At 43.9% G+C, this 18,976-nt stretch overlaps 1 protein-coding gene across 1 annotated transcript in view; it reads right to left on the minus strand.

Moving 5' to 3' along the window:
* LOC102191467 (up-regulator of cell proliferation) overlaps positions 1-17,036 on the minus strand; it is a 33,466-nt gene extending 16,430 nt beyond the window's left edge. The window contains exon 1 of the mRNA XM_018067014.1: positions 16,810-17,036. Within this exon, the coding sequence (XP_017922503.1) occupies positions 16,810-16,823 (14 nt within the window). The 5' untranslated portion in view covers positions 16,824-17,036. The remainder of the gene's footprint in view (positions 1-16,809) is intronic.

Consider the following 18,976-nt stretch of genomic DNA (forward strand, 5'->3'; position numbering starts at 1 on the left):
ATGCTGTGAAAGTGTTGCACTCAATATGCCAGCAAATCTGGAAAACTCAGCAGTGGCCACAGGACTGGAAAAGGTCAGTTTTCATTCCAATCCCAAAGAAAGGCAATGCCAAACGATGCTCAAACTACTGCACAATTGCACTCATCTCACACGCTAGTAAAGTAATACTCAAAATTCTCCAAGCCAGCCTTCAGCAAAATGTGAACTGTGAATTTCCCGATGCTCAAGCTGGTTTTAGAAAAGGCAGAGGAACCAGAGATCAAATTGCCAACATCTGCTGGATCATGGAAAAAGCAAGAGAGTTCCAGAAAAACATCTGTTTCTGCTTTATTGACTATGCCAAAGTCTTTGACTGTGTGGATCACAAGGAACTGTGGAAAATTCTGAGAGAGATGGGAACAACAGACCACCTGACCTGCCTCCTGAGAAATCTGTATGCAGGTCAGGAAGCAACAGTTAGAACTGAACATGGAACAACAAACTGGTTCCAAATAGGAAAAGCAGTACGTCAAGGCTATATATTGTCACCCTGCTTATTTAACTTATATGCAGAGTACATCATGAGAAACGCTGGACTGGAAGAAACACAAGCTGGAATCAAGATTGCCAGGAGAAATATCAATAACCTCAGATATGCAGATGACACCACCCTTATGGCAGAAAGTGAAGAGGAACTAAAAAGCCTCTTGATGAAAGTGAAAGTGGAAAGTGAAAAAGTTGGCTTAAAGCTCAACATTCAGAAAACTAAGATCATGGCATCTGGTCTCATCACGTCATGGGAAATAGATGGGGAAACAGTGGAAACAGTGTCAGACTTTTTTTTTGGGGGGGGGGGCTCCAAAATCACTGCAGATGGTGGCTGCAGCCATGAAATTAAAAGATGCTTACTCCTTGGAAGAAAAGTTATAACCAACCTAGATAGTATATTCAAAAGCAGAGACATTACTTTGCCAACAAAGGTCCATCTAGTCAAGGCTATGGTTTTTCCTGTGTTCATGTATGGATGTGAGAGTTGGACTGTGAAGAAGGCTGAGCGCTGAAGAATTGATGCTTTTGAACTGTGGTGTTGGAGAAGACTCTTGAGAGTCCCTTGGACTGCAAGGAGATCCAACCAGTCCATTCTGAAGGAGATCAGCCCTGGGATTTCTTTGGAGGGAATGATGCTAAAGCTGAAGCTCCAGTACTTCGGCCACCTCATGCGAAGAGTTGACTGATTGGGAAAGACTCTGATGCTGGGAGGGATTGGGGGCAGGAGGAGAAGGGCACGACAGAGGAAGAGATGGCTGGATGGCATCATTGACTCGATGGATGTGAGTCTGAGTGAACTCCAGGAGTTGGTGATGGACAGGGAGGCCTGGCATACTGCAATTCATGGGGTCGCAAAGAGTCGGACACGACTGAGTGACTGTACTGAACTGAACTCCTGCATTGCAGGCTAATTCTTTACCAGCTGAGCTACCAGGGAATCCCTCTGAAAACTAGGAAGTACTCAAAAAAAGAAAATGCTGGGGTACATCATAGGACACAGAAGCCACCTTGAAGGGGCTCCCACTACCAAGTGTTAGTCAGTTTGAGCATGAATATAATTAAATACAGTAATCAATTTAAAACCATTGAAAAACAGATAAACAAATGGCAGGGGGAGGAAATGAGGGCTGTTGCTTATAATAGAACGCTAATGTGGAGGGTGCTGCAGGTAGCACAGCATCACTTTTAGAATTATCCTAATAAAGAATGGTTCAAGCTAGAAACACCAATGGATGCCTGTTCTGGCAAGATAATGTTGACAGGGAGCAAGATATTTGCCCAGGCCCATAATGTTTCCTTACAGATTGCTTATTAGGTGCCAGGAGGAAAAAAGAAAAAAACTAGCAATTATACTTGATGGGGTAAGCAAAGCCAGTGAACATGGGGATAGATAGCTGTATGTGCCTCCAGCTGTGGTACCTTGAGGAAGTACACATCATCACCTATGCACTCTGGCTGAGACTGTAGAACCTTGATATAATCATAAAGACAAACCCAAAATGAAATGTATTGTGACAGGGGAAAACAATATTATCACAAAGCATGAATGTCTTAGGCTTCCCTGGTGGCTCTGCAGTAAAGAACCTGCTTGTGATGAAGGTGACCCGGGTTTGATCCTTGGGTTGGGAAGAGCCCCTGGAGAATACAACCCACTCCAGTATTCTTGCCTGGAGAATTCCATGGACAGAGGACCCTGGAGAATGGGGCTTCTCTACAGTCCATAGGGTCACAAAGAGCTGGACATGACTAAACAACAACAATGAATGTCTCAAAAGAAAAAAAAATATTGAGGAGCTTTCCAGATTAAGGGTGCTAAAGAGACAAGGGAAAAATGTAGTAACTACCGCTAGACTGGATCTTAAACCAGAAGGAGACATTTTGTGATCTATTGACTAAATTGAAATATAGGTGCTATCCATGTCACATTTACTGATGTTGATAACTGGTACTATGGTTAAGTAAGAGAATATCTCTACTCTTAGGAAATAAAGTACTGAAGAATTTAGGGATAAAGGGTAATGATATATGCAAGTTAGTTTCTAACTTTTTCTTAAGTTCTAGTTAAGAGAAAAAAGTATATATGTATGTATTTATGTGTGTGTGTATTCACATGCATACCCATAGAATGATAAATGGGAATGGTAATATGAGCTAAAAGATTAAGAATAGGAGACTCTGTATGAGGTGCCTTTTTAATTTTGTAACTTATCTTTAAGTAGAAGTTATTTCCAAACAAAATGCCTTAAAGTTAATAGTGTTAGTCATTTCTGGGTAGTATGGTATCAGTTTACTTTGTCTTAGTTGAATTTTTTAAATAGAAGAGGCTCGTATTGATTTAATAAAGCTAAATGAGCTATTAAAGTAATGCTATTAGTCAGGGTCAGGGTGAGAACTGGATGTGTGTCTGCCCCAAGAAAACTTGTAATCTGCTGCCCCTTCAAACCAATGTTTTTCCAAGAGTGTAAAACACTGTGGCAGGCCCCCTTAGAGACAAGCAATCTAGCTCCATTTAATTCATCAGCAAAACAAATGTTTTGTGTTAATGAAATTCATCCTCCTAGAGGAAAGAAGGATTTCAGGACCATTGGTTATTATTCCAGCATGTTCCTTGAAGGTCACATCCTCAGCCTTCTCTGAAAAGAGTTCTTGTAACCCCAGTGGTTATGGTGTTCACAGCTGTTTTAGCCATTTTAACAGTGCAGTGTGTGTGTGCTCAGTTGTGTCCAACTCTTTCCGACCCCATGGACTATATAGTCTACCAGGCTCCTCTGTCCATGCGATTTTCAGGCAAGAATACTGGAGTGGGTTGCTATTTCCTACTCCAGGTTATCATTGGAGGGTACTAGGCAACGCTCTGACTAAATCTGATCCTATTGCTGACAAAAATAGAAGTTTTCATTGTCTTCTCTTCATTTTTCTGAAAAGAACATATACTGCTTTTGTAAAAAGAATAAAAAATTAACCATGACTGGTTAAAAATAGTTTTCCAGAGGGGAAAAAGCAGGCCTGTCCTGGAGGTGACATGGAGCCCTGTGCTGAGACACAGGGAGGACAAGGGCAGAGGACAGGGAGTTCCACCCAGGGTGTTCCCTGGCCTCTTCCCCCTGCACACAGGCTCTCAGGATACACTTGTCAGGAGTCCCCAAGACAGGAACTTAACTTCAGCCCTTTCTTTTCCATGCAAGAGGTAGAAGACAAGAGTGTAACTACCACAGGGACAACCCTGAATTTGTGCTCATTTCTAAAAAATATACATATAAATCTCTTCTTTTTTCTCATCAAAGAACTTCACATCTAATTGAGTCTCTGTGTTGTCAACTGGAAGCAGAGCCAAGTCTTGCAAGAGAAAGCAGCAGCAGAATCTCACCTTTGTGCCATGCATTTTAGTTTACAACTCTGCTTTCAATAATTGCACAGCCTGAATTATATTCCCCCAAATTTCTATAGTGAGACTATATTTGAATATATTACCTTTAGAGGAGTAATTACTGTTGAATGAAGTCACCAGCGTAAGGCACTGATCTGACGGGATTGGTGTCCTATGAGAGGAGGAGACCCCCAAGAGCTTGCTCTCTCTCTCTGAAGGTGTGCAGAAAAAGGCGATGTAGGGAAGTAAGACAGTGGTATCCACGGGCCAAGAAGAGATGCCTTAGGAAAACTGAATCTGCCTTCTCTGTGCTCTGAGACTTTCAACCTCCAGAATTGCAAGGAACAAATGTTAACAAATGTTAAGTCACCTAACCTGTGGTTCATTGTTGTGGCAGCCTAAGCTGCCCAACATAACCAAGCTAGGGAGTGCAAAGCCAGAACCCAGACATGAATCTTCTAGTTCTCTTTTGGCTCATTAATTCTTAAGGCTCAGATAGGTTTTAGGTAACTGATAATTACAGCTGGTAATTACAAAAATTATAAAAACCAGCCCATCTGCCAATTCCAAGTCTTGCCAAACCTACTGCTGCCTGTGCACAGGTAGATCAGGCCAAGGGAATAAAAACAGTGTTTCCATTGGTCCCAGACATGGGGGGAGGTGGCTTTCTACAAAGCAATTTTTGAAAATTACTATAAGACAAATGTATAATACAGAAAAATACCAAGAAAATGCCTTTGCTCTTTTGAAAAATTACTCAATATATTAATTAACCAATTCTCCCCTACACCTGTCTCTCACTTTTGACCTATTTGTGCTGCTGCAGTTTATTGCATTAGTGAATATATAGGACTATATTCTATGTGTCCTGTTTTGCTTCCTTTAAGGGTTATTTAAAGGAAGGGTTATCTAAAGGCTCTCGGTCTTCTCCTGAGACCCACGCTGGTCCTTTCAGGACCCCAGAGCATAGCACCACGAGTGGAACTCAGCTCAGTCCCTGGCTCCTGGTCTGTGCTGCCCAGGCCAGTGTCCTCGGGACCATGGCACCATTACTCAACTTCCCTTCTGGAGGCACCTCCCATACAAGCTTCTCTCCAGGACAAGAGGTGCTCTGAATGCCATCCTGAGGACCAAGTGTGTCCAACAATTCTAAGTTTAGGAAGCAGACATCCTGGTCTGTACACCAGGCTCCCTTCAAGTCTGGCAGGCAGAATCAAGACTCTGACAACCCCAAGCTGTCTGCCGCACTGGCTGTCCCTCCTAGGAAACAGAACAAGGCACACTTGCTTCTCCTTCATTCTTTCCTTTTACACTGCACAACAGAATTACGTGAGGAACTTTTCTATATATACCTAAAGATTCTGATTCAGGAGACCCACCTCTGAAATGGAGAAGCATGCTACCACCTCAGAATCAAACATTCCTTGTCCCTCAAGGCTAAGAATAAACTGTCCAAACCTTGTGAGCAGGGCTAATTCCTAGCAACAAACCTGGCTCCTTCACTAAGTGGTTCCAATAAAATAAGATAGCATAGAAAATCAAACAAACGGAGACAAAATACAGGGGTGTTGCTTACCATAATGCAGTTAACAGTATATTGTTGATAACTTTGGATAATAGAGAGTTTGACCCTGGGTTTTTTTTTTGTTTTGTTTTGTTTTTTTGTTTGTTTGTTTGTTTTGCTGTTTGATGCTAATAGCTTTCGAGATCTTCCACTTTCCTCCCTGCCCAACATCTGGGCCAACAGACAAGAGAGTCTGAGGTCTCCCTCCTTTGGTGCTGGCTGGGGACCCTTACTCCATCACAGCCCCCAAAATAAAACCTAACCTGAGGCTACTTGCTCTACCCAGAAAGTGTCACTAAATTAGTAATAACTTTTGAAACCCTCTTGGTGGGTTGAACTGTGTCTCCCATAGCTATGTTCAGATCCTACCTCCCTACTATGAATGTAACCTTATTTGGAAATAGAATCTTAGCCAATCTAATTAGTTAAATTAACACAATGTTATACTGGAGTAAGGTGAGCCCCTAGCGCAATGAACTGGTATCCTTATAAGAGGAAAATTTGATTACACGGGGAAAAAAAAATTTGACGACAGAAGTGGAGATTGGAGTGATGTGTCTACAATCCAAGGAATACCTAGGACTGCCAGCAGCCACCAAAGGGTAGGAGAGAGGCTTAGGACAGAAAGAGCCTCCAGAAGGAACCAATACTGCTGACACCTAAGTTTTAGACATTCAGAACTGTGAAAAAAAATTTCTGATTTCTTTAAACCTCCCAGTTTGTGGTACTTTGTTACAGAATTGCTACCAAACTAAGACAATATACACATGGCTCTTGACAGCTGTATTAGCTTCTGCCTCTGTCTTGACATGGGTTCTCGCCTGTATGTGTCTGTCTCTGTTCTCTGCTTCTTATAAGAGCACCAGTCACTAGATTAGGGTCCACCCTAACTCAGTGCAACCTCAAATTAACTAATCACATTTGTCTGCAAAGAGCCTATTTTCAAAAATGATCACAATCACAAGTACTAGGGGTTAGGACTTCAATATATGTTTCAGAGGGGACACAACTGATCCACAATATTCAGCCAAAACTAGGGACCATCCCACCTTTGCAAGGTGACCAGCCACTGAAAAGTTTAAAACTCACTGTGCAGCTGTGAGGACTGGCTGAGAAAACATACGTGAAAAAGTTCCATCAAACAGCACACGAGGACAAGTTATTATAAAACAGGTAATGGACAAGCACTCTGCAGCCTGGCAGTTTAGTCCCTGAAACACACTAGCATGTGCAGGGATCATGGCAGAGGAGCCCACTGCTGTCCTGCTTTTATACACCTAGAATTTCCTGATGGCAGCAAAGGTAGCACACTGAGAAAGAGCATACCTGTCATATGTCAGGCAAATGTGTCCTGGCCTCAGCCAATGCCCCTCAAGCAAGGCCCTAGGGCAATAATCACTGAAACAGCCCAACCTAAGAGGGTCCCAAGGAGAGAACAGGTGTAATGAGCAACAGGTCTTCGTCCCAGGTTCATGCCATGTAGGATCACCATACACAAGGAAATAGCTCTAATGCTGCCCCAGTCCTCCAGGAGCTTCTACTAGGGCTGGGTTGGAGAGATACTGTGAACACTCATTATACAAACCCTACAGAATACATGCACATTAATCTTTAAAACAAAGCTGGCCATCTCTGCTCTGCACACCTAATGAGGTTGCTATAAGGATTCAGAGAGATTTACATATGTGAAGCAAGTTTATATAAGGCATTGTTCTCCTGCATTTATCCACATATTTATTTACTGCTAGGAACTTTTCTAGGAGTTCAGGATATATCTGGGAAGGACATAAATACCTCTGCTCTTAGCTTACATTCAAGGAGGTAAGAGAAATTGACATTAAACTATTTTTGAAAGTTTAAATAGAAGATACACTCAGTTCAGTTCAGTTCAGTTCAGTCGCTCAGTCATGGCCAACTCTTTGTGACCCCATGATTCGCAGCACGCCAGGCCTCCCTGTCCATCACCATCTCCCGGAGTTCACTCAGATTCACGTCCATCGAGTCCATGATGCCATCCAGCCATCTCATCCTCTATCGTCCCCTTCTCCTCCTGCCCCCAATCCCTCCCAGCATCAGAGTCTTTCCCAATCAGTCAACTCTTCGCATGAGGTGGCCAAAGTACTGGAGTTTCAGCTTTAGCATCATTCCTTCCAAAGAAATCCCAGGGCTGATCTCCTTCAGAATGGACTGGCTGGATCTCCTTGCAGTCAAAGGGATTCTCAAGAGTCTTCTCCAATACCACAGTTCAAAAGCATCAATTCTTCAGTCCTCAGCCTTCTTCACAGTCCAACTCTCACATCCATACATGACCACAGGAAAAACCATAGCCTTGACTAGGCAGACCTTTGTTGGCAAAGTAATGTCTCTGCTTTTGAATATACTATCTAGGTTGGTCATAAATTTTCTTCCAAGGAGTAAGTGTCTTTTAATTTCGTGGCTGCAATCACCATCTGCAGTGATTTTGGAGACCGAAAAAATAAAGTCTGATACTGTTTCCACTGTTTCTCCATCTATTTTCCATGAAGTGATGGGACCAGATGCCATGATCTTCATTTTCTGAAGGTTGAGCTTTAATCCAAATTTTTCGCTCTCCTCTTTCACTTTCATCAAAAGGTTTCTTAGCTCCTCTTCACTTTCTGCCATAAGGGTGGTGTCATCTGCATAGCTGAGGTTATTGATATTTCTCCCGGCAATCTTGAATCCAGCTTGTGTTTCTTCCAGTCCAGCGTTTCTCACGATGTACACTGCATAGAAGTTAAATAAGCAGGGTGACAATATACAGCCCTTAGGTACTCCTTTTCCTATTTGGAACCAGTCTCTTGTTTCATGTCCAGTTCTAACTGTTGCTTCCTGACCTGCATACAGGTTTCTCAAGAGGCAGGTCAGGTGGTCTGGTACTCCCATCTCTCTCAGAATTTTCCACAGTTTATTGTGATCCACACAGTCAAAGGCTTTGGCATAGTCAATAAAGCAGAAATAGATGTTTTCCTGGAACTCTCTTGCTTTTTCGATGATCCAGCAGATGTTGGCAATTTGATCTCTGGTTCCTCTGCCTTTTCTAAAACCAGCTTGAACATCAGGGAGTTCACGGTTCACATTTTGCTGAAGCCTGGCTTGGAGAATTTTGAGCATTACTTTACTAGTGTGTGAGATGAGTGCAATTGTGCAGTAGTTTGAACATTCTTTGACATTACCTTTCTTTGGGATTGGAATGAAAACTGACCTTTTCCAGTCCTCTGGCCACTGCTGAGTTTTCCAAATTTGCTGGCATATTGAGTGCAGCACTTTCACAGTGTCATCTTTCAGGATTGAAACAGCTCAACTGGAATTCCATCACCTCAACTAGCTTTGTTCGTAGTGATGCTTTCTAAGGCCCACCTGACTTCACATTCCAAGATGTCTGGCTCTAGATGAGTGATCACATCATCATGAGTATCTCGGTCATGAAGATCTTTTTTGTACAGTTCTTCTGTGTATTCTTGCCACGTCTTCTTTATATCTTCTGCTTCTGTTAGGTCCAGACCATTTCTGTCCTTTATCGAGCCCATCTTTGCATGAAATGTTCCCTTGGTTTCTCTAATTTTCTTGAAGAGATCTCTAGTCTTTCCCATTCTGTTCTTTTCCTCTATTTCTTTGCATTGATTGCTGAAGAAGGCTTTCTTATCTTTCCTTGCTATTCTTTGGAAATCTGCATTCAGATGCTTATATCTTTCCTTTTCTCCTTGCTTTTCACCTCTCTTCTTTTCACAGCTATTTGTAAGGCCTCCCCAGACAGCCATTTTGCTTTTTTGCATTTCTTTTCCATGGGGATGGTCTTGATCCCTGTCTCCTGTACAATGTCACGAATCTCATTCCATAGTTCATCAGGCACTCTATCTATCAGATCTAGGCCCTTCAATCTATTTCTCACTTCCACTGTATAATCATTAGGGATTTGATTTAGGTCATACCTGAAGACACACTGGGAGGTGTTAAAACACCATGGAAGAAAGAAAGAAAATGTAGGCTAGGATCAGGGTACCAGACATGTGGTGAATGGGCAGCACAGACCGCAGTAATTAGGTCAGGGTGAGCCTCCTAGAGAAGGCGACATCAAGTGCGAGCTTGGCAAGTGGGGGCATATGGCTGGCTCCATGAGGAGAGTGTTCCAGGCACCACACAGGCCAGAAGGTGCTCAATGTTCAGTGGGAACATGGTGCAACTGTTATGGACTGAGTAGGAGGAAGGCACAGAAGAGGTCAGGTAAGACCAAACTTTCCAGGTCATAGAAAAGACTCCGGCTTTTATTCTGGAAGGTGGTCTGAGTGTAAGTCAATATGCCTTTATCTATTGAGAACAGACTAGGGATGAGGAAGATCAGATCTGGGTGCCAGCACCAGAGGCAACAACACAGGGCTGGGCTCTGAACTCTGTGCAGGACTGGAGAGCATGTGAGAAAGAGTCTGGTAAACCTCAAATGTTAAGACTCAATAGAGGTGCTACTGTCTCAAATGGGAAGGCCATAGATGAGCCTGGCTGGAGGGCACCATGAGCAAGCCAATGCTTATGTTCTGGCCCAGGACCCACAAACAACCTCCTTGGAGATGCTGAGCAGCACAGGGGATGGGGGCACTTAGGAAAAACAGCATTCCACCATGGACCCAAAAGATACACAGTCTGCCCATAGCAAAAGAAGAATCAACTTGTTATTTATCTGTGATAACAGAAAGAAAATAGAAGAGATCAACTGAAAAATTGCTGTGAGCAATGAGAGAACTCGGTAAGCTGGGGACATACAAAAAAAAAATTGTAATAACCCAATTGCCTTCCTATATACAAACAAGTTTAACAATGTGAAAGGAGGACTCCCATGTAGAGTATCAAAAAAGAAAAAAAAATTTAATATACATAAAAATGTGCAACCTCTAAATGAAAAGAATTTCTAAATACTAAAGAATATAAAAGACTTGAATAAATGAAAAGCCATATCCTTTTTGGAGAAAGAAAGGCTTACCATAATTTTAAAGTCAATTCTAACTAAATTGACCTGTAAGTGAATTTAGGTTCAAAAACAGATAAGCTGACTCTATTCAGGAATATCTGTACAATAATAATCAGGAAAATTCTGAAAAAGAATAGTAATGAAGGAGGACAAAACCTGCCAGACAGTAAAACACAGTATAAACGACAATAAATTAAAGCTGTAGTTCAGTTAGTTCAGTTCAGTCCCTCAGTCGTGTCCGACTCTTTGCGACCCCATGAACTGCACCACGCCAGGCCTCCCTGTCTATCACCAACTCCCAGAGTTCACTCAAACTCATGTCCCTCAAGTCGGTGATGCCATCCAGCCATCTCATCCTCTGTCATCCCCTTCTCCTGCTGGTTCACAAATAGTAAAAGACGAGCCCAGAGTAGGCCCAAATACAGTTGGGAATTTTGTCCCTGATCCAGGTAGCTCTAAGTATCTGGTGATTATTCAGTTATAACAACTTGGAAAAAAAAAAGGTAAATTCTTACTACTCCTTTCACCAAAATGAAAACTACCTGGATCAAAGAGTTAAATTAGAAAATGAAACAAAAACGCACTGAAATAAATATTTAAGACTTAAAAAAAAATCTCAGAGTAGGAAAGGCTTCATAAAGTCGAAAGGCCAGACAGTGGAAAAGCATGTGTAACACAAAGGATGAAAGTTAGTTTTCTCAATGTACAAAGATCTACAAATCCATGAGAAAGAGCTAAGCTAAATAGAAGCAAAGTAACAAAGATATCTCCAAAAGGCATTCTGGGTTTAACACAGAACAAGAAGGACTGGAATCCACACTGTGCCCTGCCTCCCAGGGAGATGCTTCTCTAATGAGGATGCCAGCTGCTCAGACAGGAGCAGGAGGCAAGGTGCCTGAGTTTTCATTTACGTTCATTTTGAAAATTGAGGGAGAGGGTGGGATGATTTGGGAGAATGGCACTGAAACATGTATACTATCATGTAAGAGTCGAATCGCCAGTCTATGTCTGATGCAGGATACAGCATGCTTGGGGCTGGTGCACGGGGATGACCCAGAGAGATGTTATGGGGAGGGAGGTGGGAGGGGGGTTCATGTTTGGGAATGCATGTACACCCGTGGTGGATTCATGTCAATGTATGGCAAAACCAATACAGTATTGTAAAGTAAAATAAAGTAAAAATAAAAATTAAAAAAAGAAAATTTTACCATGTGCATTGTTAATTAAGACAACTAACAGTTTTATAAGAAGTTACAATGCAGAGAATCTAAGACAGAACCACGTCTGAACTACAACAGAAAAAAAGGCCTTCCTGACATGCAGGTCATCTCAATAGGAATGTAAAACCTCCTAGAGGGAATTCTTCTTTAAAAGAAAGAGCTGTGTCTAAGTTATTCTACACTCAGCCATAGTTCATACAAGCAAAATTGAGGGTATAACCACTCCACTAAAACAGCTTCTTGCTCCAATAAACCAAGTGAACACCTCCTCACTTCACTTTCATTCCGAGCATGCCAGAGATGCTGCATGTGCTTTGTGATCAGAACAAAATACTGAATCGAACATTTTTGTTGTGCCTCAGTAAATAAATTTAAACCAGTTATCCATAATGGGGCTGTTAGGCATCAAGTTTTAACTTAAACTTCTTACTGCTAAGTCGCTTCAGTCGTGTCCAACTCTGCGCGACCCCATAGATGGCAGCCCACTAGGCTCCTCTCTCCCTGGGATTCTCCAGCCAAGAATACTGGAGTGGGTTGCCATTTCCTTCTCCAATGCATGAAAGTGAAAAGTGAAAGTGAAGTCAGTCGTGCTGGGCCTCAATTTCTTTATCCTTAGAATACAGGTAATAATAGTACTTACTATAGGGTTACTATGAAGCTTAAATAACATATACAAAAACACTTCAAGAGGGCCTAAAAACACACTCCTTAGAAGCAGGCAGGATCTAAATTTAAAAGAACATTCCCTTGGGCTGGAAAACTCCTGACACTCACGGTTATGGGTAAGAAGAGGCTCTCCTTTAAGTTGAGAGAGAAGTCACCACATGGCACTCCATCTGACGAAGCACTGGCACATCTGACACCCGTGAGCATGTAAGTGGAGTCTGGTGAGCTGCTCTTGCAGAGCCAGGGATGCGTCAGCTATACCAACCCTCCCAGTTCTCTAGTTTTCTCCAGTGGGGACCCACTGGGGTGGCTGCTGGTTCACTGGGCAACCCCAGATCTACAGAGGAAGAGTGAAGTCTGCATCCTGCTGCCAAAGCCACATGCATGGATTCTTTGGAAGCCACAGCAGCTCCTGAGCAGAGGCTCAGGGCTCTTTTGGACTTCACCCAGGAGCAGATATATATACCTCATGTGAGTTCCTCAGTGTCTCATCTTCATGGTGTGATCTGTGGGCCCTTTCCTTCCTCCCCTTGCCTGGCCAGAAGACCCATTCTCCACCCAGTGTGCAGAGCTTGAAGCTCTTGTGGTCCATTTGGACCAGAACAGGCTTCAGTGGGAAAGCTGAGTCCTTCCCAGGAGGGGAAGCCCAGGATCCTTTCCTTTCCCACAAAATGTTGGTGTTGGAGAGAATCTTCCTGGACTGGAAAGACAAAAGGTTGCAGTTAAGTCTGGGGTACTTTTAAATGTCCAGTCGATGTTAATGGGAGCTACTTTCAGCTGCCAAGGGAGAAGAATCCAGGGGGAGTGGCCAGGAGGGCAGGTGAGGTGTTCGGTGGCTCTCCTTGCTTCCCCTACTTTCAGTCCAGGACAGATCTCATCATCACTCCAGGCCCTGTATAGAGACTACTTAAGTGTTACAATGACCACATCTTCTAAAACAAAAACCTGAGGGTATGAGTTTACTTATGGGATATTATCAGTGGTTAGAGTTCAATGTTATCAACCAGATCAAAGAAATTAGGACTATTTCCAAGGGCTTTCCTTGTGGCGCAGATGGTAAAGAATCCACCTGCAATGTGGGAGACCTGGGTATGATCCCTAGGTTGGGAAGATCCCCTGGAGGAAGGCATGGCAACCCACTCCAGTATTCTTGCCTGGAGAATCCTCATGGACAGAGGAGCCTGGTGGGCTACAGTCCATGGGGACGCAAAGAGCTGGACACTACTGAGCGACTAAGCTACCAAGGAGATATAAGGAGTCAGGGATGAAGTTTCTATTTTGAAGACAGGGTGAATGGAGATACTATTAGCTTACTATTTCTTGATTTAATAATTCCATCAGACAGGCAAAACTTTTAAAGTTTGATGTCATCACATGTTGGAAGGTGTAGAGGACCCTTACAATGTGGTGGTGGAAAGGGAATATGGTACAATCATTTATAAGGATATTTGGTAGCATCAGCTAAAAAACAGACAGGTCCTCTGACCATAATTCATTGTATCTATTTTAGAAAAACACTTGTGCATGTCCATAGGGAGACACCAATTGTACAGCATTATCTTATGAAGAAAACTGAAAGCATTCTTAACTAGATAACATAAGCATGACAGAATATTATGTAAATGTCAAATTTTAGGTAGATCTGTTTTTGTTTTCACATGGAAAGCATTTCAAAGCATACTGCTGGATGAATAAAGCAAGCTACAGAACAGTATGAGACCACTTATGTAAAAGAGAGAGCAAAGGTTTAAGATGGCAAATTTTATGTTATGTGTAAAATAATAAATTAAAAAATGGGGGGAAGGATAAAACATGTAAATGCAATAGAGAATGTCTGTCAGGATACCTGCCTAACTAAGATGGCAGAAGGGGCAGGGGGTGGTGGAGAGTGGAGCATGTCTCTCTGATAAAATAATGGCCTGATTTAAAAAATACAGTTAACTAGGTTTGCTATCCCTCTAGATAGGTATGGATGGATGGTTGTAAAGTTGCTCTGGGTAGGAGCCCCTTCAAGACGGGCTGCAGGTGATGAAGGCCACAGACTTTGGTCCCAGGAAAATACACACTTTGTACAATGTCTTTATATAATAAAGAATACTAATTCTTTATTAGTATTTCATACAAATTCAAGTATATCCAAATACTTTACACAATTTCGAGGAATGAAGGACCTTGGAAGTCCACCTATAAATTATGAACCCCAGGTTAAGAACCTTTGATTTGGACATTTAAAGCTGCAGAAATGGATGCAATCATGCAAAGAATATGTGCTATGTAGGAATTAATAGAGAGAGACTGTAGAACCCAAAGAACCCCCAACAATGAAGCAGCAGGCAGAGTAAAGAAGAGATGCAGGCTGTAAGGAGTGGAGGCCTGCAGAAGAGAGTAGATGGTAGCAGGCTGATGAGCTCCATCTCTCCTGTCCCCTCTGCCACCTCCAAACTGCTGTCACATGAATTGCCCAAGAACTGTATGACAAACATCCTTCCATGAACAGTGGGCAGTAAACCCACAAAAGGAGGCTAGGTCCTGCAGTTTGACCCTGCCTCCAACTCTGGCCTTATCTCTACGTAGCTCCAAACACACTGAGCTGTGAGTCATCTCAAATATATCTTTTCCCTTTCATGACTTCATTTTGCCATTTTCTTTTGTATAATGTCTAGCACATTGGTAAGGTCCTCAAAAATTGTCAGAATTTCTTCTTTCCTTACCAATTCTCTTATGGAAATTGACACTTAGGAAAGAACACTAGATTTGGAGGCTCTTCCATATACAGCCCAGCAGAAATCATGGCTCCCCTCTATCCCTGCCCTGAATCTCTGGACTTATTCCTGCAGCACCTCGTCTAGTAGACTGACTTGGAAAGGCCAAAGGATTAAGAAACCAGGTCTGCCTGGCTAGACACTGGTCTATCAGCAAAATCTCCAGACATCTGGAGATGCGGACTGTTTCCAAATTTGTACATACCATAGTAAGTACATAGTTCTTTCCATGAAATGAAAATAAAGTATACAAAAAATGTGACCTCAGTTTTCAAATGGGTACCTCTAAGAAATAAGCACCAACTGCAGACTTATGAGATCACTCAAAACTACTTCAAACTGCAAATATCAAATCTGCACTTATGTGATCTACCACAGGGACACAGTTTAGGGACTATCGGCTCACAGAAGGGCATACCAGCCCAGTATTAAGTCCACCTCTGACCCATGACTACAAAGTAGTGGACACCTAATGCACCATGACTTGTTAAGGGCCTCATGGAAGCCCCACACAGGCTCAGCCAGCCCTGCTACTTCCAGTCTGCCCTGCCTCACCCTTTCCTGACAAGAGGGCCAGCAACACAGTGGGACCTTGAACCTTTGGGTGAATCAACCCGGCCTTCTGAGGAATGACTGTTTATTATATTTACAACCTCAAAGTACTGGGTACTTCTGACTGCTCCTCCCCAAACCTAGAAAGACGGCAGGTAGATGGAAAATGCCCATGACTTGGCTGGAGTCAAATCCAGCTTGCTCCATTAAGACCCACTCCACTGAGTCAGTTCATTAAGCCATGGCATGAGTGAACTCCCATCACCTGTAAGGGTCGTAATATCCATCATTTCTACCTCCCAGCAACCCCACCCCCACACCACGAACAGGTAAAAGCCCTTTGAGATGTGAAAGGATGTACAACTTGAATTGTTATCACAGCCACTAGGTCTATGACACTCTCAACAGTGGACAATAGTCAAATGAATACTAGTAACAACTAAAGCAATGACCTTGAGACTAATTTTCCTCCTCTGTTTGATTAATTCTGTCAGTCCTAGCTTTCATGATCATAATGAATTGCTGAGGTTTTACTTTGCAATAATTTTTTTTTTTTTTTTAATTACAAACTCTGTGTCACCATCACTTCCTAAAAGAACATTTTAACACCAAGACGGTAGAATGGAGGTGATGTCGGAATCGCGGTAGCCACTGTAACCAGGCCCACGGCCCAGATCAAGAAGGAGGCCCCGACCTGGCCAAGTCGAGGGCTGACCCTACCCTTACCCCTGACGTTAGGGGACATTCAGGCTGCGTCCTGACTGCGATGAGAGCCCAGCATCAACTCTAACGAAAACAAGAGGAGAAAACAGATGCGGAAGGCAGGGTGGCAAACCCCAGCCGAGCTCCGGGCGCTGCGGCTCCAGGCCCCGGGCGCCAGTGGGGGTGGGGAATTGCCGCGCCCGCGCTCCAAGCCCTCGTCCCCCCCGCGCTGCCCGCCTCCGCGGCCCGGGACCCCGATCCCGCCCCCCACGCTCAGAGCCTCAGCCCGCGCCCCCCCAGCCCGCCCCTGCCCCCGCCTCGGCCGTCCGCGACCAAGGTCGGCAGCGGAGGGCCGCAGGGCAGGGCGGGCGAGGGTCCGGAGCCGCGAGCCGGGGAAGGCCGCCGGCGGTGGGCCAGAGCACCCACCGCGCAGCCCGCACCGGCGCGGCCGCGAGCGCCGCACTCACCCGGCCGACGCCATGAGCGCGACGAGGCCTCGGTACTGTCGCCGCCTGTGCTTCCTCCGCGCTGAGCCGCTCCGCCGGGGAGGGGCCTCTCGCCGGCCCGACTCCACCAGCAGGCGGCGGAGACGGCGGGGAGGGCCCGGGGTCAGCGGGAGAACGGTGTGAGCGCGCCGGCGGCCAGATGAGGCTGAAGCCGGGCATCGGTTCTGAGCGTCTAGGGCGGTGGGGCCTCGGGAGGGGGTCCAGGGCCCGCTCCGAGCGCCCAGAGTGGGGGGCGGGGGGGCAGTGGGCGCTCTGACGGCGCTGGGTGGCACCGAGGACGAGGGCGGTGCGCGACCCGCAGGCCTGATCCTCCCACCTGCTCAGGTGCACCGCTACCTAGAGGCCAGCAGTCGCTGGAAGACTCGGTGCCAAACCAGCGAGAGAACCTGCCCTGGGGCCACTAAACAGCTTCAGGACCCAGATGAAGTCAGAACCTCCCAGATTTGAGTTTGATTTCCTTAAGAAAATCCTTTTCTTTAGCGCTGGTGTGTGAAGATGTGTTGTTGCTATGAACTAAAACAGTAACTTTGCTATTTCTTACTTGGTGTACTGTGTTGCGTGAATGTTAGCCTCGGAGTCAGTTATCCGTTGTAAAAGATGTGTAAAATCACATTGTGAAGCCTTGAGGACTGTGAGGGCACTTTTTAAAATTATTCTTTACATTATACTGTTTATCCATAGTGATGGCTCTGGAATTCCTGCAGTGGGTTTCACAGCATCAATGATGAGTACTTGAACCTCAGTTCTTGTCTCAGCAAAATGAGTTTTCAGAGGTAAACGAGCTCTTATAAGTAAGAACACTTAGTAAAAAGCTCTGGATAATGAAAATCATTGTTGATTACACTTCTGTGTTATATTAAATATTATTAATCATTATTTCATTATTTTTACTAACAATAAGAGTTAAGAGACAATAAAGTTGTGACTGAAAGCCTTGGCTCTGGAGCCAAAATACCTAGATGATTACCTGTACTAATTACCATCTGTGGAACCATAGGAAGATAGAACCTTCCCAGGGCTACAGTTTCTTCAGTTAAAAAACGAGGATAATGATAGGTCCCTTCCTTTCTATGAGGATTGAATGAGTTAATATTTCTAAAGTGATTAATACATTGCCTGGTAGATGGCCTTGTTGACTTAAAGATTAACAACCTAAAAGCTGAGAGTTATGTTTTATTCAGTGGGAATTTTTAGGACTTTAAGCCTGGAGACAGCATCTCAAGTGACCCTGAGAGAACTGCTTGGAGAAGGTGAGGGGAGGAGCCAAGTTACAAAGAAGTTTTGTAACAAAGGACAGGTAGTCTGAATATCAAAACGTTATCATTAAAGAAAACTAGATAACCCAAGTTAAGGAATTTAGCACTTTCTCTCTATGGAGAGATAAAAGAGTCTGGGCTTCCTGAAACCATTCCTTTGATATGTACTCCAGCTTTCTGGGGCAGGTATCCTGTTTTTATATCCTGAGCTTCCTGGAGGCTCACTGTAGGTAATAACTGCAGTCTGACAGCTGCTAAATGGCATATATTCTCTCTTTTTTTTAATTTTATTTATTTTTAATTGAGGGAAAATTGCTTTATGATAGTGTGTTGGTTTCTGACACACATCATCATGAATCAGCCATCAGTTCAGTTCAGTTCAGTTCAGTCACTCAGTGTGTCCAACTCTCCACGACTCAAATGAATCGCAGCACGCTAGGCCTCCCTGTCCATCAAATCCCGGAGTTCACATAGACTCGCATCCATTGAGTCAGTGATGCCATCCAGCCATCTCATCCTCTGTCGTAGCCTTCTTCTCCTGCCCCCAATCCCTCCCAGCATCAAAGTCTTTTCCAGTGAGTCAACTCTTCGCATGAGGTGGCCAAAGTACTGGAGTTTTCAGCTTTAGCATCATTCCTTCCAAAGAAATCTCCTTCAGAATGGACTGGTTGGATCTGCTTGCAGTCCAAGGGACTCTCAAGAGTCTTCTCCAACACCACCGCTCAAAGGCATCAATCCTTCGGCACTCAGCCTTCTTCACAGTCCAACTCTCACATCTATACATGACCATAGGAAAGACCATAGCCTTGACTAGATGGATCTTAGTCGGAAAAGTAATGTCTCTGCTTTTGAATATGCTGTCTAGGTTGGTC

The sequence above is a fragment of the Capra hircus genome, chromosome 22, assembly GCF_001704415.2.
Source record: "Capra hircus breed San Clemente chromosome 22, ASM170441v1, whole genome shotgun sequence".
Lineage (NCBI taxonomy): Eukaryota > Metazoa > Chordata > Mammalia > Artiodactyla > Bovidae > Capra > Capra hircus.